The sequence below is a fragment of the Pleurodeles waltl genome, chromosome 4_1 (assembly GCF_031143425.1).
Source record: "Pleurodeles waltl isolate 20211129_DDA chromosome 4_1, aPleWal1.hap1.20221129, whole genome shotgun sequence".
NCBI lineage: Eukaryota > Metazoa > Chordata > Amphibia > Caudata > Salamandridae > Pleurodeles > Pleurodeles waltl.
The window spans coordinates 1,018,880,652-1,018,908,021 of record NC_090442.1 but is presented as its reverse complement, the minus strand read 5'-3'; the positions used below and the strand labels follow the sequence as shown (position 1 = coordinate 1,018,908,021).

At 40.2% G+C, this 27,370-nt stretch overlaps 1 protein-coding gene across 11 annotated transcripts in view; it reads left to right on the top strand.

Moving 5' to 3' along the window:
- The window catches only part of PTPRZ1 (protein tyrosine phosphatase receptor type Z1), a 572,466-nt gene that overhangs the window by 343,943 nt on the left and 201,153 nt on the right, over window positions 1-27,370 (top strand). For all 11 annotated transcript variants that reach the window (XM_069229904.1, XM_069229910.1, XM_069229908.1 and 8 more), the window contains exon 10: window positions 9,864-9,990. In XM_069229904.1, coding sequence (XP_069086005.1) covers window positions 9,864-9,990 — 127 coding nt within the window. The remainder of the gene's footprint in view (window positions 1-9,863; window positions 9,991-27,370) is intronic.

The following is a 27,370-nucleotide window of genomic DNA, read 5'->3' as shown; positions in this document are numbered from 1 at the left end:
GGATCGTTAGATTAAAAGCACCACACAGGACAATGGGTCCCGGCCAAAAGTGCAAAAAAATAATAAAGATGGATCATGTTTACCAGAAGTATAAACAGAACAAACAGTTCATTCAAATTTTCCATCTTGACCACAGCTATTATCTGGTGGCCTGAGCTATCCATATTTACCTTCCCTACCCACTACTGTCTTCCCAATGCTAAGAGGACAACTTCTTGCTGTGAGGTCTCACTTCCGGGTACTGCAAGTATGTTATAACCCAGCTGTTCCAACTTGTGGGAATCTCCAATAGACATATGCCTTCCCTGTAAACAGATAATTTGCAGTTTGAGTGCATAACGTTCTTCCCGGATGAGCTTTACCTTGGCAGAGGCTCCCATGCCATTTACGCTCCGGATTACTATGTCACTATCTTGGTTACTATAATTTATTACTCAATCTGTATTATTTTGTCTAGAAATATGCCAAAGTTGCAAATTCATATACTCACAACCTTTCTATTTTTTTCCTTGGCTCCCATACCAATAGTGTCAACATCCCCCTAGGCCCCATTGAACCTGTAATTCCTTACCACTGTAAACCTACAACCATATTACCCTTACCTCACCCAACCCAAAAAGACAATTCACTTCCAGTACCGCTCATTCCTGTCCAAATGTGGATGAATACAAACATAACAATACCAACTAACAATCCAATAATAGAAGCGCTAAGGGACTGCAAAGGGCCAGACAGTAATGAGACCTCCCTACAGCAGCAGAGGTGAAAAAAGAAGAAAAACGCTCAACATGAACCATAGGGGAAGAAAATTCATCCAAGAGGAGAAAGAAAAAAAGAAAAACTTATGAAAGAAAGATACTTCACAACTTTGTCTCAAAATATGTGCAAGTTAACCTTCATAATCCTTCCCAATATTACTGCGACCATATCCCCCAAACAGTTACATTTGTTGTGAACCTCCCTCAGACATTTTTTGTCTCAGTTCCCAGATTCAGCGGCAACACGTTCACTACTCTGCAGTTGTTTCAGTAAATCCTTCACTTTAACCAAATTCTGGCCCTTATAATAAACACTTAGATTTGTTGGTTTCTAAAAGGCAGGTATAAGCTCCCCTCAATCTCCAACAAAGTTCCACAGTCTTTTGGCAAAAGTCTGACTTTACAAAGAATTCCACTCCGCAAGGCTTGAAAAATGAGCTGTTGAAATTTAAAGCTTCCAACATAAATAAGAATGGCTTGAGGATATTCAAGCTCTACCTTTCTGGGCTTAAGAAAAGGATATCTGTGTATTCTCTGTATAATGCTGCCCATATCCTAGTTAGCAAACTGTGGAATATCTGTTTGAGTAGGTTAACAACATAAACCTGTACATCATCAATCTCACAGCCTTCCAGAATACTGAGGATTTGCAAATTGTTCCAGTAAATTCAAATATCCATAACCTCTATTATGGAGGACATGCTGTTGAGTTTATCTTCATGAACCAAAGGTTGGCTTTGAGTGGCCTTAACTGTCTCAGTGAGGCCTATGGACTGTGATTCAATATCTGCCAAAAAATTGTGAATTATATACCTATTTTTGGACATTTTCCGAAGGACCACCTGAGTCTTAAGGTGAGATGTTTTCAAGGCTAAAGAGTTGATAATATATTCTTCTCAAAGGAATTGGGTCAGACGTTAGACAGGAGTTAAGGATGGTGAGTTGTGTGCATTATATGCACTTGATGCACTGCCTATAGCATCGGCACCTTGAGATGTGGAGGACCCCAAATCGCTAGCAGGTGCAACCTGGCAACTGAGAAAAGAGTATTTTCTTTGCATGCAGTAGATTGAGCAAAAGTGTTGCATTTGTCGGGGTGAGCTCAACCCACTCGGGATCTGAAGACAATTCATCCTATTTAATTCTTGGATCAAGATCACACGAAGCATATATTTGTGACACCAGTTCTTCATTTTGCTCAGCTGTTAAATCAGACCACCTTTTCAGGGTATCCTCACTTTTTCTCCTTGAGGTTAATTTAGTCAACCACCGTCACTACATCCAGAGGATCTAATTTACATTTTCCCTGACCACCCCTCGGACTCAAATCCTGATGACTCTAAAGGTCGGATTACTTATTTTGATGGATCTGGGAACAAAAAATAAAGCATCCAGAGGCTCTTGCGTTTCATGAACCCCTTGTGTTGGCAGCTGAATATCAGGTTCTGTTGAATTAAAAATATAATCCGATTTATATGAACAAGCAGCCTAATGAATGGTCTTTGATATATCTGATAAGTTTGGTGAATTAGGACCATCTGATCCCATTAAATACTTGAGACTGTGTTTTGCTTCCACCTTGCCTTCTACTGTTGACTTGTTAACAGGCTCCTTTCACATGCAAAAAAAGAAGCTACTATTACTTTCTTAGACAACATACCACTAGTGGCTATTTGCAAAGAAGCAAAATGGTAATCTGCACACATATTCACAAAATATTACCATATGAACGTTTATGCAAGGAAAGATTCTAAATTGGGCTTTTCACTATATCTATCTCTATTCTCCCTCCACCTCAGCTTTATTAGACTGGAGCATTGTTTTTAAGTCATGCAAGACATGTGATCTACAACACAAAATGCTGCAAATGGAAAAAGTCAAGCGTAACCATCTCTTGGTGTGTTTTAGACTGAGATGCTCCACCCACCTTCTCGTGGATGCAATGTTTTGGGGTTGTTATGTTGTTCAACTTATCATTTCAATGTTCATACTAAACATGCACAAGCAGACACATCTATGTTTTTTTTGTGGGGGGGTGGCAATAATCTAAAATGTAGTCTGTGTGCTAGTGCATTGTGGTTTTCAGCTACATAATCACATCATTCGTGAAACTAAAACTCAATTTTTGAAGTAAATCAGTTTTGATATTTCAAATCCAACACTAGATACTTGTACAGTGAAATTATGTGATCTACAACACAAAAAGTAACATGTAAGTAACCTTTTCCTCTTGGTGCTTACCTATTTCAGCTCTCTCAGATTCCTTGTCTTGAGAAGAAAACAGCATAAATATACCGAACACTAAAACACAAACACTATAGTTTCAAATATTTAGAAAACATCAAGAAATATGTCCAAAAGTGGGGACATAGCTTGCCATGACTGCCCATTCATAAACCTGCTGAAAAATGTACTAGCTACAACTCTCCTGTTTAATCCTAACCAATAATATTTAAATGTTCCTAAATCCTTACAATAGAATAAAAGAGCTCTCCAGACTCAGAGGGCATTCTTGTTAAACCAAGAAGAAGGTGGGTCCCGATATGGCAAGAAAAGGATTGTATCCAAGTATATGAAGACAATCAATATCCCTTTCACCCTCATATTTTCCATAATTTATGAAAGATTAAAACACATTTAATTGCACCGACAATTTAACTGCATTCATAGTAATATTAAATTAATCCAACTCTTAAGACTGAAAATAGTATTGTTATGTGTTGAAAACTTGTAATAGACCCATTAACTTGGTCACATAGTGTCTGAAAAGTGCCCATCACCCTGCGCTGAAAAATATGCAATGTGGTTCCCAGTTTTCTTGTGTTTCCCAGTTTTCTTGTGAACAGCATGTATCAATAACAAGTATCTGACTTGAAGGAGATAAAACACCAGTACTTAGAGTACTGTAGTATGTTTAGAACCTGTTCTTAAAGAAAGTTAAAGTGGTTCTAGTCTTCCAATGTAAAGGTATGAAGCAGAGGTCTTGCTGGAGTTCTTTTTTCCGAAAGGATATTTTCCTGTCGCTCAGTATTTAAAACACTCATAGGCAGTCTTTCCTGTCTGGTTCTCAACACGTTTTGACTTATGTATGATTTAAGGGTCTCTTCGGGAAAAAGCGTAACCTTATTCTGAATTGCACTACCCATGTTTAGGAACACAAGCAGCCAGAGGACCATGGCCACTAAAATACGGTGAAACCACCAGATGGAGACCGGGGCACAGCTCCGACAGAAGCCGACAGCAACTTATGTCACAGTATAGAAACCACATAGAGAGGAGGACCAGGACACTCTTAGCCCTCAACCACAATAGCAAGGATCAGTGTTTCCCAATGGTGGATGACTGCAACCAATGTATTAGTCTTAATTGTCTTCATATACCAGAGGCTACGCCAGCACTGTTGGAAGATGAACACTACCACTACAGTATTTCTGCCCTGGTTGGAGACAGGTACCGTTCTGTGGAGAGAGACAATGTCATCGGTGTCCACGGAAAAAGAGGAGGGTCTTAATCATCTCTTGTATGTTTAAAGTGACATTGCATGTTGGGAACGGTCAGCAGCTATGGGCCGTGTTCAAGATGTGCACAATTCCAATTCAAATTAGTGCTGTGTCAAAGCTCATGGATTCAAAAGGCTGCCTGAGCATGCAGGAGAAGCAGCACTTCCCAGACAAATGGAAGGTTTCCAGGCTGCAAGCTAATAAGGCTAGGTCCTCGGCCACCAACATAGTCAGCAAGGAAAAAAGGGAGTCTGCCCTGTGCCTTGGTTGAGACCAAGCTGTGTGGGTGTTGCTCTCTGGTGCAGCAGTGTGCTGATTGGTTGAAGGCATTACCTGCATTTCAGGATATGTCAAAACAGTTGAGCGGTCTCTGTAAATCCAAGGCAAGGTGTAATCCAGTTAGATCATACATTTCTAAGGAGGAGGATTCCTCAATCAAATTAAAATATACAGAATAAGTTCCTTCCATTTACTCGTATTCTTTGACCTCCCCACTGTTTCCACCCACCCCGTGGCTAATGATAATAAGAGGTATTTGTTGGGTAGTTTGAAACCGCGCCTATAATTAGCTTGTCGACAAATGGAGAGAGATCTGTAATCTCATTTAGATCAAAGGTACAGAATGTATTGAGGGGCACATCTCAGGCCACAGTTCCTCTACTGTAAGGATAGAGCAATCCAACCAGGAGAAATGTATGGGCATTATCAAGGTCCACATGGCAACATCTTACCTACACCCACTGTCCTAAACAGGGATCTCGGTGCAGCTGCAGCATCAGGAACCTTAGGACCCTAACCATAGAGAACGACAGATAGGGGTGACACTGCATCACTTTGCAGGGCTAGCCAGATCAGTGATGGATCCCATTCCCGCCCAAATACACTCGCTCGGGCTTACTTAGCACAGGGAGGAGAGGGTGCTGTTGCCGATGTAGCTCCATCCTTACCAAGTGGCAGTAGAGATTAGTTCAGAAAAAGCTAGAGATTAAGGCAGCAAGGAGACAATTTTTTGAGTACTTTGGGAACATACGTGATGGAATGCTAGCTAAATCTGACATCTGAAATGCTTAACAGTTGAGGATTTTTTGTAGCAAGTTAGGCAAAAAAGGTAGTAGACCTTACTCCCAAGATCAAATGGATTTATAGGAGTGATTGCATGAGGCTTATAACAACCTTTTGTTAACACTGTAAGGACAGAATGCGATTACCATGCACACAGAGGTAGATATTATATAGACTCGAAAACAGTGAAATTGGATCTCAGAAGAACGACTGTATGCCTCCCCATGTGCCAGAAGCAGCCAAACCTGGCCAGGATATGAAATCTTTTATCATCAAGCACTTTAAAAAAAACTTTTAAGAAAGGTGGTGCTTTATTCATCTGAATACATAAATCCCAAGTGACTACAAGAGTCACCTGAAACTCATGCATCCGAAACCATGATAGATCCACATGAACCTCCTTAGCCTTTCCTTAGCTGCTCACCTTGAGGCATAATGAGGTGCTGTCTCACCGTCTATGAACTTTTGGTCATTTCTTCATGTGTTACTTCCTTCGAAGATCGGGGGTACTTTGGTTGGAAAAGTCAAGTTATGTATGAGAACGTGAACATTATTTAGGTGAAGACAGCTATGTAGTAATAGGAAGGGTGAGGGAATACCACTCATAAGGGCCTGGGATAACACTCTAGTTTTGTTTGTGTTCTGTCCCTAGGCATGGGGATTATGAAAGGAATAAGGAGTGATGGAGTGCAGGTGGGGGAAAAGTTTTTAACTCCACCTTAGAGTCGTACATTTTCCAGAGTTAGGCTTTCTGGAACATCTATAACCCTTTTCTCAATGTTAATGATAGAGCAATTAGTGACACATTCATTTCACTATTCTGTGTTGATAATAAACTGTGCACCCTTGCCAGACCAAATCTCATCAGAACTTTCACTAGAGGCGGTAAAACATGTCTAAGCAAAATTGGTGCGGCGGAGTGGCAAGCACTTATGAGATCAATACAGAGCCATGGCATAATGCAGGCGAATACACTGTGACTTTGACTTCGCAATAACTACGGTCATTTTCTACTTACCAATACATGGAACAATGGTGCCGCCCTCTGTCTACTTTGTGTATTACAGGCATACCTTTCATTTTGTACAGATGTGACATCAATACAATGCAAGTCAGACAGTCTGGGACCTATGCACAAAAGTAAATTTACATGTGAATAATTCTGCATGTGCAAATTTACTCTTACGCTTTGTAGTAAATGTAATACTTTTGGCTATTCACTATTCTTAAGTGTAAATTTTTGGAACATAGAGACATGTCTCCACCCCAGTAACCGGAATGTGGAGCCAAATTTACAAGTGTAAAGTTACTACCTCCAAAAGGACCCAAAACAGTAGTAGCTCAGAACTTGAGTGAGTCCAACACCACCTTGGGCCAACCACTGTTAATGCAACCAATGAAAATAATAAACAAGCATTTGCAATGGCATGGGTCTCGCATTTGCTCGAGTTAGAGCTATTAGCGTTGTAAAGTCCTAACCAGTCTTTTCTTGCCACATAAAATAGAAATTGAAAAGTAAAATAGTTTCACATATTAAGCCGATTCAAAGTGCCAAGGCATCAGCGTGAAGCAGCACACAAAAGGAAAAAGAAGGTCGCTTGCGGTCAAACGTATCGGTAAAGGGCAATTAGCCATGTAACAGGGGAGAGGTCCAAGGCGGTAACCAAACTGCCCAAGAAGGGATAAAAGTAAAGCATTTACCAATGAAAATAAAGGGCAAGCCCATAAATAAGTGATAGTGATGGGCCTGCATGGTTAAAAGCCCAGATACATACCAACATGTCGGAAAAGCAGTGCTTGCGCGTTGCTATGCTTGCCCTAAAAAGAAAGAAACATGTCAAATGTTAGAAAATTATGTAGGCAGGGACTTAAAATGCAACCACATAGCAAAAAATGTTGAGGTAAATTAATTTATTCTTACTTTTTAAATAATATATACATTTAATTTAATGTTCAAAATGTGTATATAAAAATATTCTTTTATGATAAAATAATTTAATAACATTTTGATGTGAAAATATAACTTTATTTATTCAATAAGATAATTAAATGAATTTAATGAATTAATTACATACATAACATTTTGTAAATGTTCATACATAAGTAAATGCATACTTTATACTTTATACTTTATGTGGGATTATTTTTAATAAAACTTTAAAAATTGATTTTAATGTAATGTTTCAATCATATATGTACACACATACATATTTCTAAATATGAACATATGTATATATATGTATATATATATATATATATATATATATATATATATATATATATATATACCCTACTGTTGGTTGCCAGTAGGTAGTTATATTTAGGACCATGTTTCCATTGAAAAGGCGTTTTTGACTTGCCTATATCTTTGGTGCTGTTTGACGAATCTTCACTAAACTTTTTTGAAAAGTGTTCCTGAGAATCTTCTTGTACATGGGAAGTTTCAGGGGGTGATCCATCAAGCGGTGTCTGACAAAACAGGAGAGTTAAAAAAAAGTGTGTTATCCATTATAATTCCTATAGGGATTTTGAACACAACTACAGCCCGAACTGCTGGATGGAATTACACCAAATTTGACAGAACAGTAGCTTTTGGTCCTGAAAGAAGTCTTTTTGTTGTTTGCTGTAAATCTGTTCAGCAGTTTTTGAGATATTGAAAGAAAAAGAAATAAAGATATCTAGAGGCGTAAAGGCTTTGCGAATAATAACGAGCTCGTGCAGAGATCTGCAGAGCTCTGATTGGCTTCCAGCACTTCCTCCAGGAAATGTTTGCAGCCATCTTGCGACTCTGCTTCAGCCAAGTCCCTGAAAAAAAGATTTGAAAAAAAAGAAAAGGGGCCAGGGAAGGGACACCCTGACCCCTTTGCTCTGGTACTCTGCTGTGGTGCTGGGCTCCCTGAGGGAACCTGCCAGGGCAAGAAAGCACTTTTTCATAAAAATTGTGCTGCAAATTCACAACAAATTTGCTGCAAAAATTTAGGGAAAAAACAAATCCAAGCTCCCCTGCTTGTTTTGAAGAGAGCCACCAGGTGGGACAGGTCCCAGTGGCATTTTCTAAAAAAGGACCTGCTCTTTGAGCCCTGGGAACCACCACCATCCCCGGGTTTATTAAATAAGTTTGCAGGGGTGCCGGGTGCCCCCAGAGCCATGGGGACCACCACCTTCCCGGGGCATAACAGTTGTTTTAACCGGGGGGCCCATATAGCCTCCCCCACTGCCCGGGGGACAACCACCTCCCCGGGGCTAAATATTACATTTATGCAGGGCCATGTCCCCCCCTACAGTCCCAGGGACCGCCACTTCCCCAGGGCTGATTGAAAATGATGCAGGGGGTCCATTGTGTGCCCTCCAAAGCCCCTGGGACCACCACCTACCTGGGAAAACGTTAACAGCTTGAGGGGGACTATAACTCACAGCCTAAGGTAACTATAACTCGCCCTTTTGCTATGCACTGCCAATTACCCCAGATATTACAGCACTCAATGACAACTTTTATAAACTCAATAAAAATATCAATGAAACATTAGAAATCAAATTATTGAATAAAAAACTGTGCATGGCGGGATACAAGTTATAGCTGCCTTAGATCACGAGTTATAGCTACTTGAAATAACTCTGACTATAACTGCTGAATTTCTCTGGTTTTGTGCGAGTAAATTCAGAACCTAACCATAATAATATCCTTGTAACCTTTGATTTTTTTTAAGTGAACAAAAAAATTAAATATATATATATATATATATATATATATATATATATATATATATATATATATATATCAAACCAAAACCCTTTCAGGGATAGAGCGACGCATAAATTATGCAAAAAACAAAGGAGAACTCTGGGAAGTTCCCAATTTTAGGTGGAGAGCTGCTCTAGTAAGGAGCACCCTGCAACACCAGCGACACTCTAGATTTGCTCACCTCAAATGTCTGCTTATCTAGCAAAGTCTTTAAGCATAGGATTAGCACAGTGCTATCCTCGCCGAGCTAGATAGTGACAAAGTCTTTTGCCATTTGTACAGCAAAATCTTTAAGCATAGGATTGACATAGTGCCGTGTCAGGGGTTGCTTTACTCATTCCAGGTTGGCTTGGATGGTATTTGACCAGTCCAAAGCTGTAATACTGTGCCTGGAGTGGTAAATGGCTTTTGTCATTTTACAGCTCGGCAAGGATGACACTATGTCAATCCTATGCTTAAAGATTTTGCTGTTTTTTTGAGAATTGATATTGTAGTAAGTATGTAGTACTTCTTTAGTACTACGGTACATACTATGAAATGCCATTTGTAAATTGGGCCCTTAAAACAAAAAAAGAGACCTTTCATCAGCCAAGGGGATAGGGTCGTTGAGGACATAAACATTAGAGAGTCCCCTAGGCCAAGATTCAGCACATAGTTTTTGACAGTTCTTGCCTATGGTCTGATCCATCCTACTGATAGAAAGTGCCACGTCACATAAAGACCTTCCTTTATCTTCAAGGGTCCTCTTTGGCTATCTGTTAAAAACTATCTCTGCTCATTAAAGAATATTATCTTTTATAGGGTGCTATTCTGAATGATCTGCTTCCGAACACAAGTTACGTCCTTCAGGTGGTGGCCGTCTGCAGCAACGGCCTGTACGGGAAGCACAGCGACCAGGTGATCGTCGACATGCCACTGGACGACCCCGGTGAGTCTCAAAGCCGGCCCAGGCCCCGCACTCCTCTTGAGCGCTACTGATCCCATCTTTGCAAACCAGTTGTCATTCTTGGCTCAATACCCAGCTGGAGTTCCGAAATCAAAACAGACAAAGGCTATAAACTCATTCTTTGAATTGGGTGGCGTTGCTAAGTTACGTGTCAACTTGGAGATTTGTGCCAGCCAGAACGTTGCGTGCTTTTGTCCATAGCACAAAACATATAATTCTGATATCTTTATTATTGTCAAAGAAGCGCATGGCTTTCAATTCTAGTTATAAATATTTCGGCTGTTCTGAATTTTAGGAGCTCCAGCTGAGACATGAACTTTAACCTCTTGAATGGTGATGGGATTTCCTGCTTCTTATTCAGTTACATGATTGGTCTTGGGCTTCATAGACATCACTTAGGGACTAACTAGGGGTTACAGCTGTTAAACCTTACATAGGTGATTCTACATTTGATGCACAGAAAGTGAGCTGTGTAATAAGCTGCTGAGAGCCGTTGCCCAGGTCCACAACTAATGCAAACCACAATTCAGTGTTCTGTGTTTAATGTAGGAATGTGACGAAATATACAAGTCCAGTTCATACACTTCAAAAGCACCTTGAAAAGCGATGAATCGAGCATGAAAAGTCCTTCACTTACCCCGCAACCACACTGTGCCTCAGGTACGCTCAATGTCCGTCTTCAAGTGGGTAGAGTGACCATAATTCAACACATCACTTACACAGACGTATACTGCCCTTTGGTACCACAGCACTGCACTTGCTAATACTGACCTCTTGGGCCATTACAGCACCGCAGCCACGTTAGATATTTTTCTGGAGCCCGTTCAAAAAAGGTGAGTTACATCCTTTCATAGGATAGATGCCTGTTTCAAAAATTTTAAAAAAAATGTTCTGCAGGGAAAGAGAAAGTACAGATCAGGCTTTTGGTGGCATCAAGAATTAGTTGCTGTCTTATCTGCCACCTTGTTAATGAAAAAGCAACGTTGCTTTGAAATCTATAAACAAATGTTTATGCAGCAGCATTGGGCTTTGAAAAAGTGTGTGGCCTACGGAACAATGTCTCTTTGGTTGTTCCTGGCATTTTTGTGAATCGACTTTCATGTAGTGCTCGAATGATTTCATACATGGAGGTCGCTTCCACGGCCATGTAGGATTCTGAGCTGGCATCAGTGGAAGGTGATCCGGGTGTCTGCTGTGGTTATTCACCGAGTGTTGCTGGGAAGGCTTAGGTGTAACTGAAGTGATCCAAAGGAACTCGTAATCTCTTAAAACACACAATAAAAGTGTAAAATTCCCAAAAAAATACGTCAAAAATATGTCAGATGCCAGTTGATGTAGGGATGGTTGACGTTCTAAGGTGTTATCAAACGCTTTTTAAGTCTTCAGGCAGGAAATAAGAATGGCGTGTCAATGGAAGTCTGCAATCATTTCTAGGCCAATACTGCCACCTTGTGGCATAAGGGGGTCAGTTTTATCTAAGAGTGAGAGAGAAATAAAAAAAGAATCTAAGAAAAATATGTTAGAATTTATATACACAGTGCTAAGGATAATATAATATAATATAATATCCAGTACTGCAGAGAATTTCATATCTCAACAAAATGATCTCAGCCTTCACATTTGAAATTGTGTGGATGGAGATGAGTGACCCTTTAAAGAAGGACAGTACATAGCAACAAAACAGTACGTGAGAGCAGCATTGGAGTTGGCTGGGCACAAAAGGGAGAAGTTGATGGGTGTTTCTGGATCAAAGCTACCCAGCCTACTTATTTCTAAATGCACTTCATACCACACATCTGCTGTTTCTACGTTCTGTAAATGTCAGATGTGAATTGTTCAGTTTATGGTACTATGCATGGTGTACCATAAACTATAGATTGGTGTAAAGGTACATAGATATTTACATCACATCTTGTGTTGAGTTAAATCGAGAGGAAGGCAGGGAGGAAGACTGATTATGTTTTTACTTTTTAGACAGAACATAGCTTTCGATGGGATATAAATGAAATTGCCATGCCATGTTTATCCTGTTCATTGTCTGCTAACTATTAGGGATCAAAATATGCAGTGTTGAGTAAATGAAACAAAGCCATAGGCATTCAGTAGTGCCTAAGAAACACGCTATAGTGATTCATGGTGAACGGTTTGGTGCACATAACTGCATTGTACTAGCATTTATAGATCACTCAGGGACATACCTTAGCCAGTAAGACTGGGGAGGGGGGTGGGGGGGGGGGGGGGGTGAGTTTCAATTTTCTGAACAAGATGTTCTGTATACACATCTTAAAATGGGGGGAAGAGGGTGCGTCAAGGGGTGCTAGGAGGAGGATGTCAGTGGGTGGGAGGATGATGGTATTAAAAGTAGACAGACGTTTTAAAAGCATTAAAAAATCGAAGCGAAAACCTCAACTCTGAACATTTTAGAAGTAGTTTCTGCAGAACTAACCAATATCACTAGTTATAGTTATTGCTAGTTAGGAAGCAGGCATTTCTGATTAAATGATTTGAGGGTTACCATGTCTGCTCCGAACATCATTTATCGTCTCTTAACTTCAAAATCTAGAATGGTTAACTTATCTTTTCATCCTACGAAATGAAGGTTTTTGAGTTTAGTAATCATTGACGCCATTTAGAAATCGCAGGGGTCGCACCTGCGACCCCTGGCTTGCCGCTTGCGACACCTGGCCTCAGAGGTGGCAAAATCAGTGCCAAGAACAAAAGGACAGCTTGTCCTTTTTGACGTCGATTGGGACGGCACTTTCCTTGTTTTATATAAATGTTTAATTACACAAGTAGTGAACATTATTTCATTATTTGCTATTAATGTAATAAAGAATGGATTACAATTAGCTGAAATATGAGCCTCCATGGGAGTTGAGTTAAATATACATTTCTTTTAAATATATGTTGTGTGCGCGGGTGCGTGTGAGTGTGTTTAAGTGAGCGCGAGTGTGTGTATGTTCGAATGTATGTGTATGCATGCATGTGTGAGTGAAAGTAAAGGTTAAGTGGCTTATGATGTCACTTCCACTAACCCTGGCATTTTGATAAATTGACGTTCATGTTAGTAATAATGACACTTATTATTAACTGCCTCAGGAGAATTCACATTAATATTGTCTACCTTATCGGGATAGTGCAATCACCTACATGAACTACCTATAAGAGCACTGCAGTGCTTTGGAACATCAGGTTGGAGAACATCGAGAGCAGATGCACACCAGAAACTGATGCCAATATGTTTAGTACCTTGAGCCAGAACTGTTCTGACTTTATACTCTATGCTCGCATTTGAACTCTGATCAGCTACAGGAACTGGATGTTCTTCCAGGATGGAAGGAGCACACCATCGTTTGAGTGTTGCAGACCTTCGGGTTAGTTGACATTGTCTTTCTCCTTTGACAACCAGAGAGGTATACGTACGGGATGCCTCAGTCATTACTTGGTTTATCATCATCTGGGCACTACGGAAGCCTGCAGACTGGTGCAAGAGAAGAGGAAGCCTTAATTATTAAGAAGAAGCCATGATGTTCAGTGTCTCACATCCTGATTCACTGTCCCAGTTTTACTAAGTTAGTCATAAGATAATTCATGAATATACTGGAAGCTGCTTACCTGTGCTTTCCCAGTTATAATTTAATTAGAAGGAGAGGAAAGTAGGACCCGGAGTGAAACTTCTGCTTGGTTAGCATTCTTCCTGGAGACTATGCCTAAATCTAGGAAAGCCTGCAGAGCTGCCCTGCTGCAACTTGGGAAGAATCAATGAAAGATTCATCTACCTTCCTGATTATAGAACTATTTAAATAATCTTTCTAGCCCCCTATTGTTCAATACATAGCATTGGTTGCAGCCATTATCAATTCTAACCTTAAACTAATCAGTCCTAATTTGGACTGCCATTAACAATGGCGTCCCTGGTTGTTCTGAGTCTCTTGGGCACCTCCACCACTAGAAAATTGTAACCTGAATTGGTATATTGCAAGACAGAGGCCCCTAAAGGAATGCTTATCTTCAGGGGGTGTCATGCACCCCACCCTACCTATGAAGATGCACTGTTAGAAATGGGGTCTCTAGTTGGCAGTCAGTTTACACCCTGTCCAAGTAGGAACCCTCACTCTAGTCAGGGTAAGGGAGATACTCAGCTCAGATAACCCATGCTCACCTCCTTAGTAGCTTGACACAAGCAGTCAGTCTTATCTCAGAGGCAATGTGCAAACTAGTTGTAGAAACACACAGAGTAACACAGTGAAAACACCACAAAAGGACTCCACACCAATTTAGAAAAATAGCCAATATTTATCTAAATCAAATAAGACCAAAATGACAAAAATCTAACATACACAAGCAAACATATGAATTTTTAAAGTAAAAAGCGTCCTCATCCATGGAAATCAATTAATGAGTTGTTTTAGCACAAAGTACCTGGTATGCATAAAAAAAAAACTGCACGAATGGGTGTGCGCTGGAAAAGCAAGCTATGCGTCGATTCCTTACTTGCAATTGAGGTGATGCATCGATTCTTTCTCTGCCTGGTAAGCGATGCATCGATTCTTTCCTCGCAGGGAAGGGATGCGTCAACTTCCAGACAAGCAGCCTCAGGTCTGTTGAAGATTTTAACGGCCAGGGTCGATGCGTGAAAAATTCCAATGCGCTGTGTGACAGGTCCGCATTGAGAACAGGCGCTGCATCTATTCTCCAGCTGCGAGGCAGGCGCTGTGTCAAATTTTCCGCCACGGGCAGTTTTTCTGACGCACACACAAAGGTATGTGGATTCCCCCCCACAGTTTACCCACTTCCACTTCTAAGGGCTCAGGGACTGGGTTTGGCACCACTTGGCAAGTCAGGACTCTCAGCAGAAGAGCCCAGGCACTGGCAGAGGAAGTCTTTGATGTCCCTGAGACTCCAGAACATGGGGCGAGCTCAGTCCAGGCCCTTGGAGGAACTTCACAAGTAGGTTTTTAGAAAGCAAAGTCCAGTTCTTTCCCTCTTCAGGAAGAAGCAGCAGCAGGCCAGCAGAGCAAAGCAACAGGCAGAATGGCAGGTCCTCCTCAAGCATCAAGCTCTTCTCCTTGGCAGAGGTTCCTCTTGATCCAGAAGTAATCTAAAAGTCTGGGGGTTTGGGTCCACTACTTATACTCATGTCTGCCTTTGAAGGACGCAAACTTCAAAGGAAAGTCTCTGTTGTTTAGAAGATCCTGCCTTTCCCAGTCCTGGCTCCAGACACACTCCTGGGGGTTGGAGACTGCATTGTGTGAGGACAGGAAATACAACCTCCTACTCGGAAGACTGCAGAGAATCCAAAATGAGGCGGAAAAGCAATTTTTACATCTTTGCCTACGGGAAATCCTTCATGTAGCCACTGAAGTAACACATTTAGGGCCTGATTTAGATTTCGGAGGAGAAGTTACTCTGTCACAATGTGGCGGATATCCCGTCCGCCGAAATCTAAATACATTGTTTCCTATGGTATTTAGATTTTGGCAGACGGAATATCCGTTGCCTTTGTGACAGAGTAACCACTCCACCAAAATCGAAATCAGTCCCTTAGTCTGTGCAAGTGCTTACTAATCTGGCATACCCTGAGGCCAACCTTGGCCCCTTGCGTTAGGTGAAAAGTGCTGCGGGATCACTCCATGCAGGTCTCGAGAAATAAAAGTTGGTCGCCGCATTGTAAAAGCTATAGACCAGTCACTTCATGGATAGTGCTATTTGGTGTTAATTTCATGCATGTCCTGCCTTGTAGTGACATGTCTACAGGTACCTTTAATATGCAGTGCAGCATATTATCAATATGAATGTCATCAAAATATGATGTGCATTTAGTGACGTAGTGAACGGCAGTGGAAACAAATTTGACTGTTCAGGAGCTCCTCTTGATAACTACAGGCTGTCAAATATATAGTTTTTCCATCTGCCCTGACAGCCTAGAAATATTTTTACATCTCATTCTTTAATTATTGAACATAAGCAATTAGAGCACAATACAATAATTTTCAATATCTTGAAATGTGAAAAGGGGGTAATAAAAAAGTTTTTTAGTAGGCCATGGTTGGTGTTCAGCACAACATCTGAAACAGCTAGACATCAGAATGTCAAATATATGCTTTGTCGTATTCCTAGAAGCAAACATGCTTCATGCAAGCAAAATGATATGCTACTCAAAATCTTCATGTGTGTTACCTACTCAATTTACAGTAGGCTTTGTCATTTAGTTTCAGAGTCCTCCTTCTCAATTTCAAGGGACATTAGCTTTGACTTTAGGCTTCTGTAGAACCCAAATGAGACACCAGAAGCAAGTGACCTGCTCATGTACCACTGTAACGTAAGCACCATTCTCGCCTCTCTCATGCATAAATAGGTGGGCGCACTGCTTTTTACATTGAACGTCAGCTAGTTTTCAGACTACAAGAAGAAACTGGTCCTGATTTATATTTGGGAAGTAATGAAAGATCTTCCATTGTTTAGCAGGAGTGCTAAATCTGATTGAGACTTTGCCAGCAAAAGTTTTTCACCTTAGAGATAGCACAGTGGAAGAAATATCAACTCTGGTTTTCCTCCAAATGTATTAATTGCTCCAGAAATTTGAATATTTTCCTCTGCTACCCAACTCTAAGTCAGGTTTGAGATTAGTTTATGCTCTCCATTGGGCTGAAAGTACATTTAACTGCAAGGCATTCTAATACTATAGGTAATGTCAACTGGGAAGGTGCAGAGTTTGTCCAGTTAGAAGACAACGCCTTGCCATTTGATTGACTGTGACTGGTTTTCTATTAATCTACAAAATCTAAGTCTGTATTTAGATGTGGAGAGATACAGGCAGGCTAATCCCATCATGTGAGTGGTGGAATAGGCAGCTGATGTAAGCCTTTTACTAGAGAACCCAGTGTGCGAATTCCAGCAACAGTCCCTACATAGACCTTCTTTACGAGTGGCCTGTTAATTCCCATGTGCCTTGTAATATGGGAACGTGGCTGGTGAGTGGTATTCCACCCATAGACGATTTCAACTGCTGCAAGCGGGCAAAGTGTCCATATGGAAAACCATGAGGGAATCAGCATGGTAAGTGCCAATATTGCATGTTTCTCCTCGAAAACAAATTATTTGTGTTATTTTCCCATCCCAGAAATTGTCAGGACTCTGGATAATAGTAAATCTGGGGTGGGAAAATAACATTGATTCCTCTGGGCCTCTCATGATTATGGCCAGATTGTGGGGAGTGTGCCATTTACAGCCTACAAATTGGAATCACATTTGATGCAATGTATTTAGATTGTTAGTGGGATAGATTTTGTGACCTCTTTCCTCTGCAAAGTTACGAAATCTTCTGCACTCAGTATTACAGCACACACCATGGTACTGGGCTGACTTGTTCACTAAATGTATTTGTAAGGTAAGCTTTTGTACCAAAACCGGTGTATAGTATCGTTAAAAGGGAGTGGAGAGCCTACGTCTGTCCATGGTGGTTAAGGAATGAGACATTAAGGTACACACATATCACATGACACACATTTAATTTCTTAGCACAGGGAAGGAAATGATTGCTTAATATCACATAGTGTTTTGTCGTGTCAAAGGGTGATCTCCATATTTCAAGGGCAGCTGCTTAGTCAGCAGACCACTGTTTCTCGCAGTGCATGACAATCATGACAATAATACTTTGAGCAGTGCTTACTAGGCCTTAATGTTTTATTACTTGATGATTTTAGTTTCTATATACATATATAATTTACACACACACATATATATATTAGAATTCATAATTGAGAATAGATGTATTAACCTGGTAAATCCTAGTAAATGACACTGTAATTACAAGTGGTCTTTTGTCCTTCTGTTTGAAAACTAATCTACCTTAATAGTCTCAAAGATGACGTGTTATGCAGTTACACAACAGCTCTCAGTATAGTTGTATCCATTTTGCAATCCTGAACAAATGAGAAGCCAGGAAATGCCATCATCCTTTTGCTCTAGATGTCTGATGCTGGAACACCAGGTAAGATGATTTGTCTGTTTCCTTTTTCTTTTAATCATGTTGTTTGTTCCGTAAAGTTTCAGTAAAGCACTGCCTTTATTATGCCTTACATTTTCACGTGAAAGGATTTTCATGTACGGTCAGAACACCAGGGTACAATGGGAGATATAATAATCAACAGAATAATCAACATGGATAATATCAGAGTGGATACCAAACATTGACTATATCTTAACCAGTGCCCAACATCGATAAAGTCCCAAATGATCCCCAAAATCTATTACATCTCAGTTGCCTAAGTGGATCCCCGACATTGATGATATTCCAATAAATAACATCTGTAAATGGCATTTGTGATGATATCCAAAAAGAACTACAACATCACTAAAATCTGAGTGGATCCCAAAAATGGTGAACAACCCAATCGATTCTCACCATCCATAATATTTCATTTAATCCCAAATACTGCCTGCCATCAATAATACCCCAATGAAATATCCTCATTGATGATATTTTGATCAATCCGCAACATTTGCAATATTCCAGTGGGTGTGAAGCACTTACAATATTCCAAAGAAGCAAAGGAGCCACTTGATATCCAAGGGACCTAGGGTAATTGTTATTATGAAACAACAGTGGTCCCTAGATAGAAAAATAACACAAAATGCTAAACAACATATGCAAATCAAAACAATAGTTTTTCATATTTAATAATCCATCCATAAATAAAACTTAAAACGAAGTACGGTAGTGTGCTGTGAGCAAAGTGACATGAATAGAGTGAGGGAAGTTCTCAGACAAAGGTGTAATAGGTACGAAAAGAAAGTACACTGTTTGTGTCACAATTGTATTTGCAGAGATACAGCCCATAGGATATGCAATAAATCAATGCAAACTGGGTCTGCTTACATTGTCAATGGCATTCCGATCCTTATCTTAATAATAGGATCATCATCAGGGCAGATGTTGGCCTGAGTAATTGCGGCACTATAACACATATAGAAACATGAAGAAACAATGGACAAACACGAAAAGAAAATTAAAATAGTAAGTCAGAAGCTGAACAAAAGACAATATGTACATACATAATTACAGTCCTCGATTATTTAAAACCATTGGCACATGTAAGGATTGCAAACCGAGAGGTAGTAGGTGTATCTGAGAGGTAAGACTGTAGCTTCAAGTGGGGCACAATTACAGACTAATGGCTAGATGTACTAACATTAGTAATACCGATTCCCTAATTGCGATTCTCTCCGAATCACAATTAGGAGATCAGTGTTCCTAATGTACAAAACTCTTTTGAGTTTAATTAGTGAGTCCTAGTGGGTCGCAATAGACGTACCTCATGCACATTAATGAGGTAGGTGGCAGTTTGCGACCCATTAGGAATCACTGACATCACAGGAATGGTGGCCTGATGGGGTCAGCAGACCACCATGTCTCTGGTTGCTTTTTACTAAAGCAATCTTATTTTTTAAATGCAGCCCATTTTTCTTAAAGGAAAACAGTCTGCATTTAAAAAAAGAAAATGAAAGTTTGAAGCTTCATTTTTTAAGGGTATGCAGTTGCCTGTGGGTCCACTGCCTGCTCTTAAAAATATTTGTTTTCCATTCTTAAAGGGAAAGGGGTCTCCTGGAGACCCCTCCCCATTTGAGAATGGGTTACCACCTCCTTCATGGAGTCGGTAAAATATGAACATTTTGCAACCGTAATCCGGTTGCAAAACATTCATACATGCTGAATCGAAATTTATGTTTTTTTACCTATGTAAAAGAATTTGGAAACGGTCCGAACAGCAGTTTTCAACTGCAAAAATGGTTTGTACATATGGCCCTAAATGCCAAAATCAACCTTAACCAACTCATGATGCATGTAAGTTAAATCAAATGTACTGGCAGGTTTGTCATGCTAGGAAGCATATGAGAGAATAAGTAGGAACTCATCATAATTATTGTAGTCAGGCAAGATAAATCTAGATACAAAGTGCATTACAAAAGGAATAGTCAAGGCAAATGGGTTCACAGGAGTCGAAGAATCATCAAAGACTGTAGAAGGAAAGGACTCTTATTAGCTAAATACCAATTGTGGGAAGTGAATGAGTGGAAATTACAGAGTGAAGGCAAGGTTACCTCAATGAGGAGTTGGAGGTATTGAGAATTTGTCATCCTCGACTGGGGAATCTCTGATGCATGTCAGGCATTAAAAGTAAGGGGGCTGTTAGGGAGATAAGTGAGGGCTGTGATATGGAACTGCTGAGTATCCCAATAATTTAATCAGCCCGTCGTCTCTCGCAAAAGGCAGCACACTCACTTCCAAGGACAGTGGTGTTGACATCCTTTATCAGGATAGCAAGGGTGTGGGAAGTGGAAATCGTTGCAGTAGGCTTGCTCTGTTGTAACTGATCTGCTCATTGGTTGCCTGTGCAGAAATAAAGAAAAGAGTAGTATGGCAAAGGCCATCAAAGAGGTGAAAATAGAAGTAGTAATTCGTCCACCATCTTGGAGGAGAAAGATCACCTATTTGTAATTATAGCAGAATGAACATGTTTGAATTGTAATTCCCATAGATATTTTCAATAAATGGAGATTTACAGAAAAAAACATATATGTTATTATCATGCATATTGCCTCAGTTAATAGCAGGTGCATTTTCAGACGCTGCTGTACATTGGTCCCCTGTAGAAGTGCAAAAATAGAGGACTCATTAGACAGGGGCAATGAAGAAGGGGAAAATAGTAATTCGGTTGCCATCTTGTTGGTATTAGAGATTTAAATATGCAAACAACACGTTTCTAATTATAGGAGAATAAACATGTTTGTAAATGTAAATCAAATATATATAGATAGATATAGATATATTAAATAACTAGAGATTCACAAAAATATGGTGTTATATGAATTTTGTCTCAGTTAGTGACTACACAGAAGGCAAGTAATGATATCATGTTGAAGAAGTCCAATGTTCCATTCTGTTTGAGCCCGAGTTTCACCTGTGCAGTCGCAGGATTCATTTAATTCCATCTTTTTTTAGTGATGATGAAATGTTTCCACCTCTGTTGGATTGTGTTATGACTGAGATAACTTGCATTGGAGATCATCTTTGATATGATCATTCTGTGGTCAATGTTCTACCAACGGTGCTGACATGGCTTTGCACCTTAAATGGCCTTGGTTTCTCTTCCTGTACGAAATTGGGTTACTGGTTTCGGTGGGGTTGAACCCTACTCAAGCAGCAACCACAATTCTTGTCAGAGTGAAAGAAAACCAATCCCCAAATTAACCGGTGCTCACCCTCTGAAAGTGTGGCACAAAAGCAGTCAGCTTAACTTAGTGGGAGTGTGTAAAGTATTTAACCAGCACACAAATGGTAAAAAAGTGAAACCACAGCACAAGAAAAGTCAATTTAGAAAATCAGAGTATAATTTATGAATTGTAACATTTTTTGTGAAAATCAAGCACTAAGAAGCAGGTAGTGGTATTCCAGGTCCAAGCCACAAGTTGAGGCCGACCTTGGGTTGCAGGATAAGTACAGGACTGATTCCAGTCTGCTGAAAGGTAACTTGTGGTCCTGGGGGTCAAGAGGCAAACTCATTGAGTTAAGATGTGTGGGCTGTCAAGGAACCATCAACGAGAATCTGCATTGCGAGGTCTGGTGTCGAGATGCATCACACATTAGTGGAGTCAATGAATGTCAGTGAAGAACTGAGATGCGAGGTCTTGTGTTGTTGTTGAGGAAGCCGGTGGGGCTTGCAGAGGCTTGCACTGCAATGCATTACCACAGCGGCCAAGATGAGTTGTGTTGAGCCAGTGTCAGCATTGGGCTACGTCAGCGTCGAAGAAGCCACCATGACTTGTAAGGACTTGCGTTTAGATGCTTCGGCATAAAGGACGAGCTGCATCACACTGGGCTGGGGTCGATGGCGGGCTGCATCTCACTGCATTGAGATACGTGGCAATGCATAGACATTGAAAGAGCTTGTTAGGTCCTTGTGGCTTGAACAGGGAGACAGCTGACTGACTCTTGGAGATTCCCTGGAGCCCTGGGTCCACACAGGCAGCATGGATTCAGCAGGGTAGCTTACAACAGCAAAAGAGTCCTGGTGCAGCAACAGCAGTGCTTGGGGAGCAAACCAGTCCTTGGTCAGCAAGCAGGGCAAACTTCACAGCTTGGAAGTCCTTCTTCCTCGCAGGGTCCACAGGTCTAGAATGGATCTGAAGAGTTGGACTTTAGGGTCCACTACTTATACCTGGTGATCACTTTGAAGTGGGAGAAGCTTCTAGAGGCCTACCCCTAAAAAGGTGTCTGGAACTTGCTGCCTCCCTGCCCTAGCTTTTCTGAGGGCACAAAAGAGTAGTTTGAAACCTTTTGTGAGTGTGCTTAGGCACAGCCTTTGTGATGTGCAAGTGTGGTAGGTGACAGCTCCTTCCCCTCATTCTGACAGTGATGGCCCATCCTGCTAACACCTAGTCCCCCTTTTTATTACTGTCTGGTAATATTACACAAAGACCAAAAGCTAGCTACACCTAGTCATGTGACCCAAGATACAGGCACCAAATGGTTGGAACAAGAAAATGCAAACTTTCTCTAAGTGGCATTTTCAGAAGTGTGACTTAAAATTCAACTTTATCATGAATGAGGGTTTTAGATTACAATTCTTTAGATTCCAAACTAAACTTCCCTACTTGCTCCTGTTGTACTTGACATCCTCAATGTGTTTTCCCCAGCTTTTTGCCTTCAATCCTTCTGTTTAGCTGGCTTCATTTTTGTGGCCTTAGGAATCTGCGCACTTTACCACTGCTAACCAGTGCTAATGTGCTCTCACCCTAAAACATGGCAACATTGGATTTCACCCACTGGCACATTTAATTTTTTTTAAATCCCTAGTAAAGTCGTACTACATGTTCTCATGCCCTGTAAATTAAATGCCTCCAGTAGGCCTGCAGCACACATTTTGCCTCCCCCTTAGGTAGCTATTTAAACAAGTCTTAAGCTTGCCATTGCAGCCTGTGTGCAATTTAAAACTGATCGTTTCGATCTGGCAATATAGATATTTTGCCAGGCCTAAACCTTCCTTTTTATAAACTGGCCATAGGCCAAGGTGCAGTGTATTAAAAAGTTGGACATGTACTTTCATATTTTACATGTCTTGGTAGTGGAAAAACTCATAAATTTGATTTTCACTACTTCAAGGTTGCTTCCATTGATGTCCTTTCATCTGTTGGTAATAGTGATTGTCGAAAAGAAAATATATTCTTAGCGCCAACTGGAGTTACTCTATAAAGAATGATGTTAGTACTTAGGCCCATATTTATACTTTTTTTGCGTCACGTTTGCGTCATTTTTTTATGCAAAAGGTGTGCAAACTTATAAAATATTATTGTATTTTCTAAGTTTGCTCCGCTTTTGCATAAAAAAATGACGCACATGCGGCACTAGAAAAGTATAAATATGGCCCTAGTGAGGTTTAGGTGTCGTAGTTCATATTTTCTGGATCTCTGTAATACCATCAGTCTGGGGGATATAAGGGTAGAGAGATTCAATGTCCCCGGTTACCAAATTGGAATCTGATTGTTCAAAAGAGTAGTTTTCTACTATATTGATAAAATCCATACTATTTTGCATGTGGCAAGTGGTATTCTGCACAAAGTACTTTATGTTGAAGTCAACTTACCTTCCAATGGGTTCAAGAATACACCCACAACCGGAGACTATCGCCCTACTTTGTGTTCTTTAGGAAGCCTCTATATCACCTGTTTGGGGATTTTTTGTTGTTTGAAAAAGTAATTGATTTTGGCTCAAGAAACCTTCAGTCTTCCCTCTGTTGGGATGGTTTCTTGAAGTTGTTTAGTGGGATCAAAAGGCAAGTTGGCGTAATGTTCAATGTTATCCAATTGTCACATTATTTCATTTTTGTAGCCATTCCTGTCCTGAAGAACTAACCTCCCACCTTTGTCTGCAGGCTTGATAATCAGTAAGTCATTATTTTTGGGTGTCTGTAAGGCATTCCTTTTCTCAAGAAAAATGTTATAAGGAATGAACATGCATTGTTGTTTCATTCTAGGGATTTCTTTCAAAAAGAGTTTCTCAAAGGTTAGATCTCAGAAGAGAGAGTAATGGTTGGTGGGGTAAAAGAAGAGGAAGGGCATAAGCACATCCCATCTGTCCTGTAATTAGGTGACTACTCTAACTAAAATGCTTGCAGATTGATCTTCCTAAAAAATGTCAGCATCTCTATCTCAGGTTCCAAAAAAAATTAATACGTTCCATTGGTACAAACAATATACCCTTGCTGATTAGGGATATTTCACTGGAAGATAAAATATGTGTTGACAAGTTACAAAATAGAAATAGTATGAATAGTTTTAGGAAGCACTACAGAATTGTGATATTCTAAAAAGAAATTGGAGTGTTCATTCCGCATGTTGTCCCCATTTGTAATATTTGTGCCATGTTTGCCTGTCGCCCAGGGTGTTGTTGAACCAGCATTGTCCTCTCCCTTGCACTCATCTTGGTCATCAAAGCTGGCCCCTTCCCTTAAAATCTTGATTGGTGTCTAATGGTGGAGGTGCTGGTCCCGTCTCCTGGATCACTTTTATCAACCAAATATTTTGAAATGTCAGAAAAAGTCACTACTTAAATTTGTTTATTAAATCTCCCACAGGGACGATTGTAATTGATGTTGGAATAATTTCTATTAGTATGGTTGTCATCGTTCAAATAAGGGTACATATATATGTTCATTCACCTATAATTGCAAACGTGATCATTCTCTTCCAAAAGGGCTGCCAATTTGCTAGTCCTATTTTCACCTCTTTCATGGTTACTCGATTGTTCTTTATTTATGCACTCTAACAGCCAACAATGAGCAGACTGATTACAACACAGCAAGCCCAATTTCAGTGGATTCCACTTCCTGTGCCCTCGCTATCCCAGGAGAAGATGCCAACACCACTATATCTGGAAGCGTGTGTGCTGTCTTTTGCAAGAGCCAGAGTGCTGATGGAGTTATTGTGATCCTCAGCCGTTCCATGTCACAGCGGAAGCACTCTCTTACCTCCCGAACTGCCCCCTTATTTTTAATGCCTGACATGTTGAGAGATTCTCCCAGCGGGTGATGACAAATTCACGATACCTCCAACTCCGCATTAAGATAACCTTGCACTCGCTCTGTAATTCCCGCTCATTCACGTAATTCCCTTAATAGGTACTTAGCTAATAAGAGTCCTTTTCCTCTACAGATTAGATTATTCCTCGCCTCCTGTGAAACCATTTAGGCAACGTGGCCTGACTATCCTTTTTGTAATGCACTGTGCATCTATCTTTATCTTGCAAGTTTACAAAAATTATATACAAATGAGTTTCTACTTCCCCTCTCAAATGCTTCTCGGCATGCCATCCCTGTCAGTACAGTTGGTTTAACTTACATGCATCATACGTTTGTTCATATTGACTGTGGCATATAGCCTGTAACTTGGCCCAACTTGAAGCTCCATTCTTATCTCTCAGATACACCTACTAAATGTCTACTATAACTTTTGAATGTATCATTGATATCATGTATCAGTGGGAATAAAAAATGGAGGACCATGTTGTATTTTGTCCAGTTTTTTATTTGCTATTTTGTTTTCTTTATGTATGTTTCTATATCTATTTATAGTGTTGCAGTTACTCAGGCCTATGTTGTATCTATCCTGATGATAGTCAGAACGCCATTGACAATATATAGAGCTAGCTCGCATTCATTTATTGCATATGCTATGGGCTGTGTCTGTACAAAAGCAATTGTGACATAATCAGTGTACTCACTCTATTCACATCATTTTGTCCACAGCACCCTGAAAAACCTGGTTTTGGAAGTTTATTGGTGAATGGATGATTATATATTGAAAACATTGTTTTGCATATGTTGTTTAGCACTTTGAGCCTTGTGTACAGAGTAATTTTGGGGTCGCAAAAGGCGAATTTCACTGTTAGCACCCGTAAAATGGTGTTGTACAATGTACCATCCCTATTTTGAGAGTCGGTATCCTGTTATAGTCCCACAAAATAGGGATTGCGACTCAAAATTATAAAGGAGCACTCCAAGGGTGTCCCTTCCTAATAGTGACTTGTAAAAAAAATGCAAAATGCGAGTCACAACCTGCAGTGGTCGTACATCATACATTGGGCTCTTTATCTTTTTTATATAGGGACCACTGATCTTTCATGCTACAGCTCTTACAACATGTCAATTGATCGCCAAATCAATAACATACCAATAGATCCTACATTTTGGAATTATCTCAGTAATCGCAAACAATGAATCAAAATGCCTGCCCCAAATCCTCTCAATGGATTAATGTCACTGATTGACCTCATTTTAGCCCAAATATGAGTGGCGGACTTGGTGTAGAATCTAAATACTCTTCTTACATTTATTGCTAGCCACCATTCAGGAGCACAATTTCAACATGCCCTTTAGATGCTCACTTTAAATTTCTGCTGGCTGTTTGTTTGATGGTCACCTTTGTGGTATGTTCTGTCCTCTTGAATACCCTGTTCTGTCTCAGGGTCTTGCAAAGGTCAAACCACATGAAAAGTTATAAATGTGAACTTGATACATGTAGAACAACTACAATCTGTTTCTAATCTTTTTCAAATCAAGTAAGAAAAAAACAATAAATGATAAATTATCCTCTTTTATACCATGCTTAAAGTTCACTTCTTTATGTAAGGACTGTAAAACAATTGTTGTCATGCCAAATCAATGGAACTCACTTCAAGGAACCAAATGCTACATGCAGATTACTGAAGCATGTGTTTGCCCGATCATGTATTCTAACATGCAAGCCACACATTTTTAAACTATGCAATATAACATTTATGGGCATGATCATTCAAGCACATTTTTTATTTAATATACACAATGTATTTGTGTAATGTGAGCATAACTAGAAAGCTGCTGAAGGCTATACATTTAAATGATGGTATGGCCATAAAAGGGAGTCAGGGAGCCCTTTTATTATGTAGGTGGTCCTCATTAGGACTGATGGGACACTCTAATGCAGCAGTGATTGTGCAAGCTGTATGTGCTGGGGAATGCTGTTCCAGATCCTTGGTGCTCAGCTATATAAGCAGACTCTCCAATTTGCAGTGTTAATGTTTTATGGATCTCAGTGTTTCCAAACCTTTTAAAATCAGTAGTGATTGTTATAAAGCACACATTTAATTTAAAGAAGAAGCAGTTCATGGTGTGTAGCTCCTTCCCCTTGTCAGTGTGTCAAGTTCCCTTCTGTTAGATTGTTTTAGGCCCAGACTGTCTGTATATTGCACTCTCACCCACATCTCATTACCCTTTTTCATATCTCATTACTCTCGCACTGAGTCTGACAGGACTCTGGTTTACGG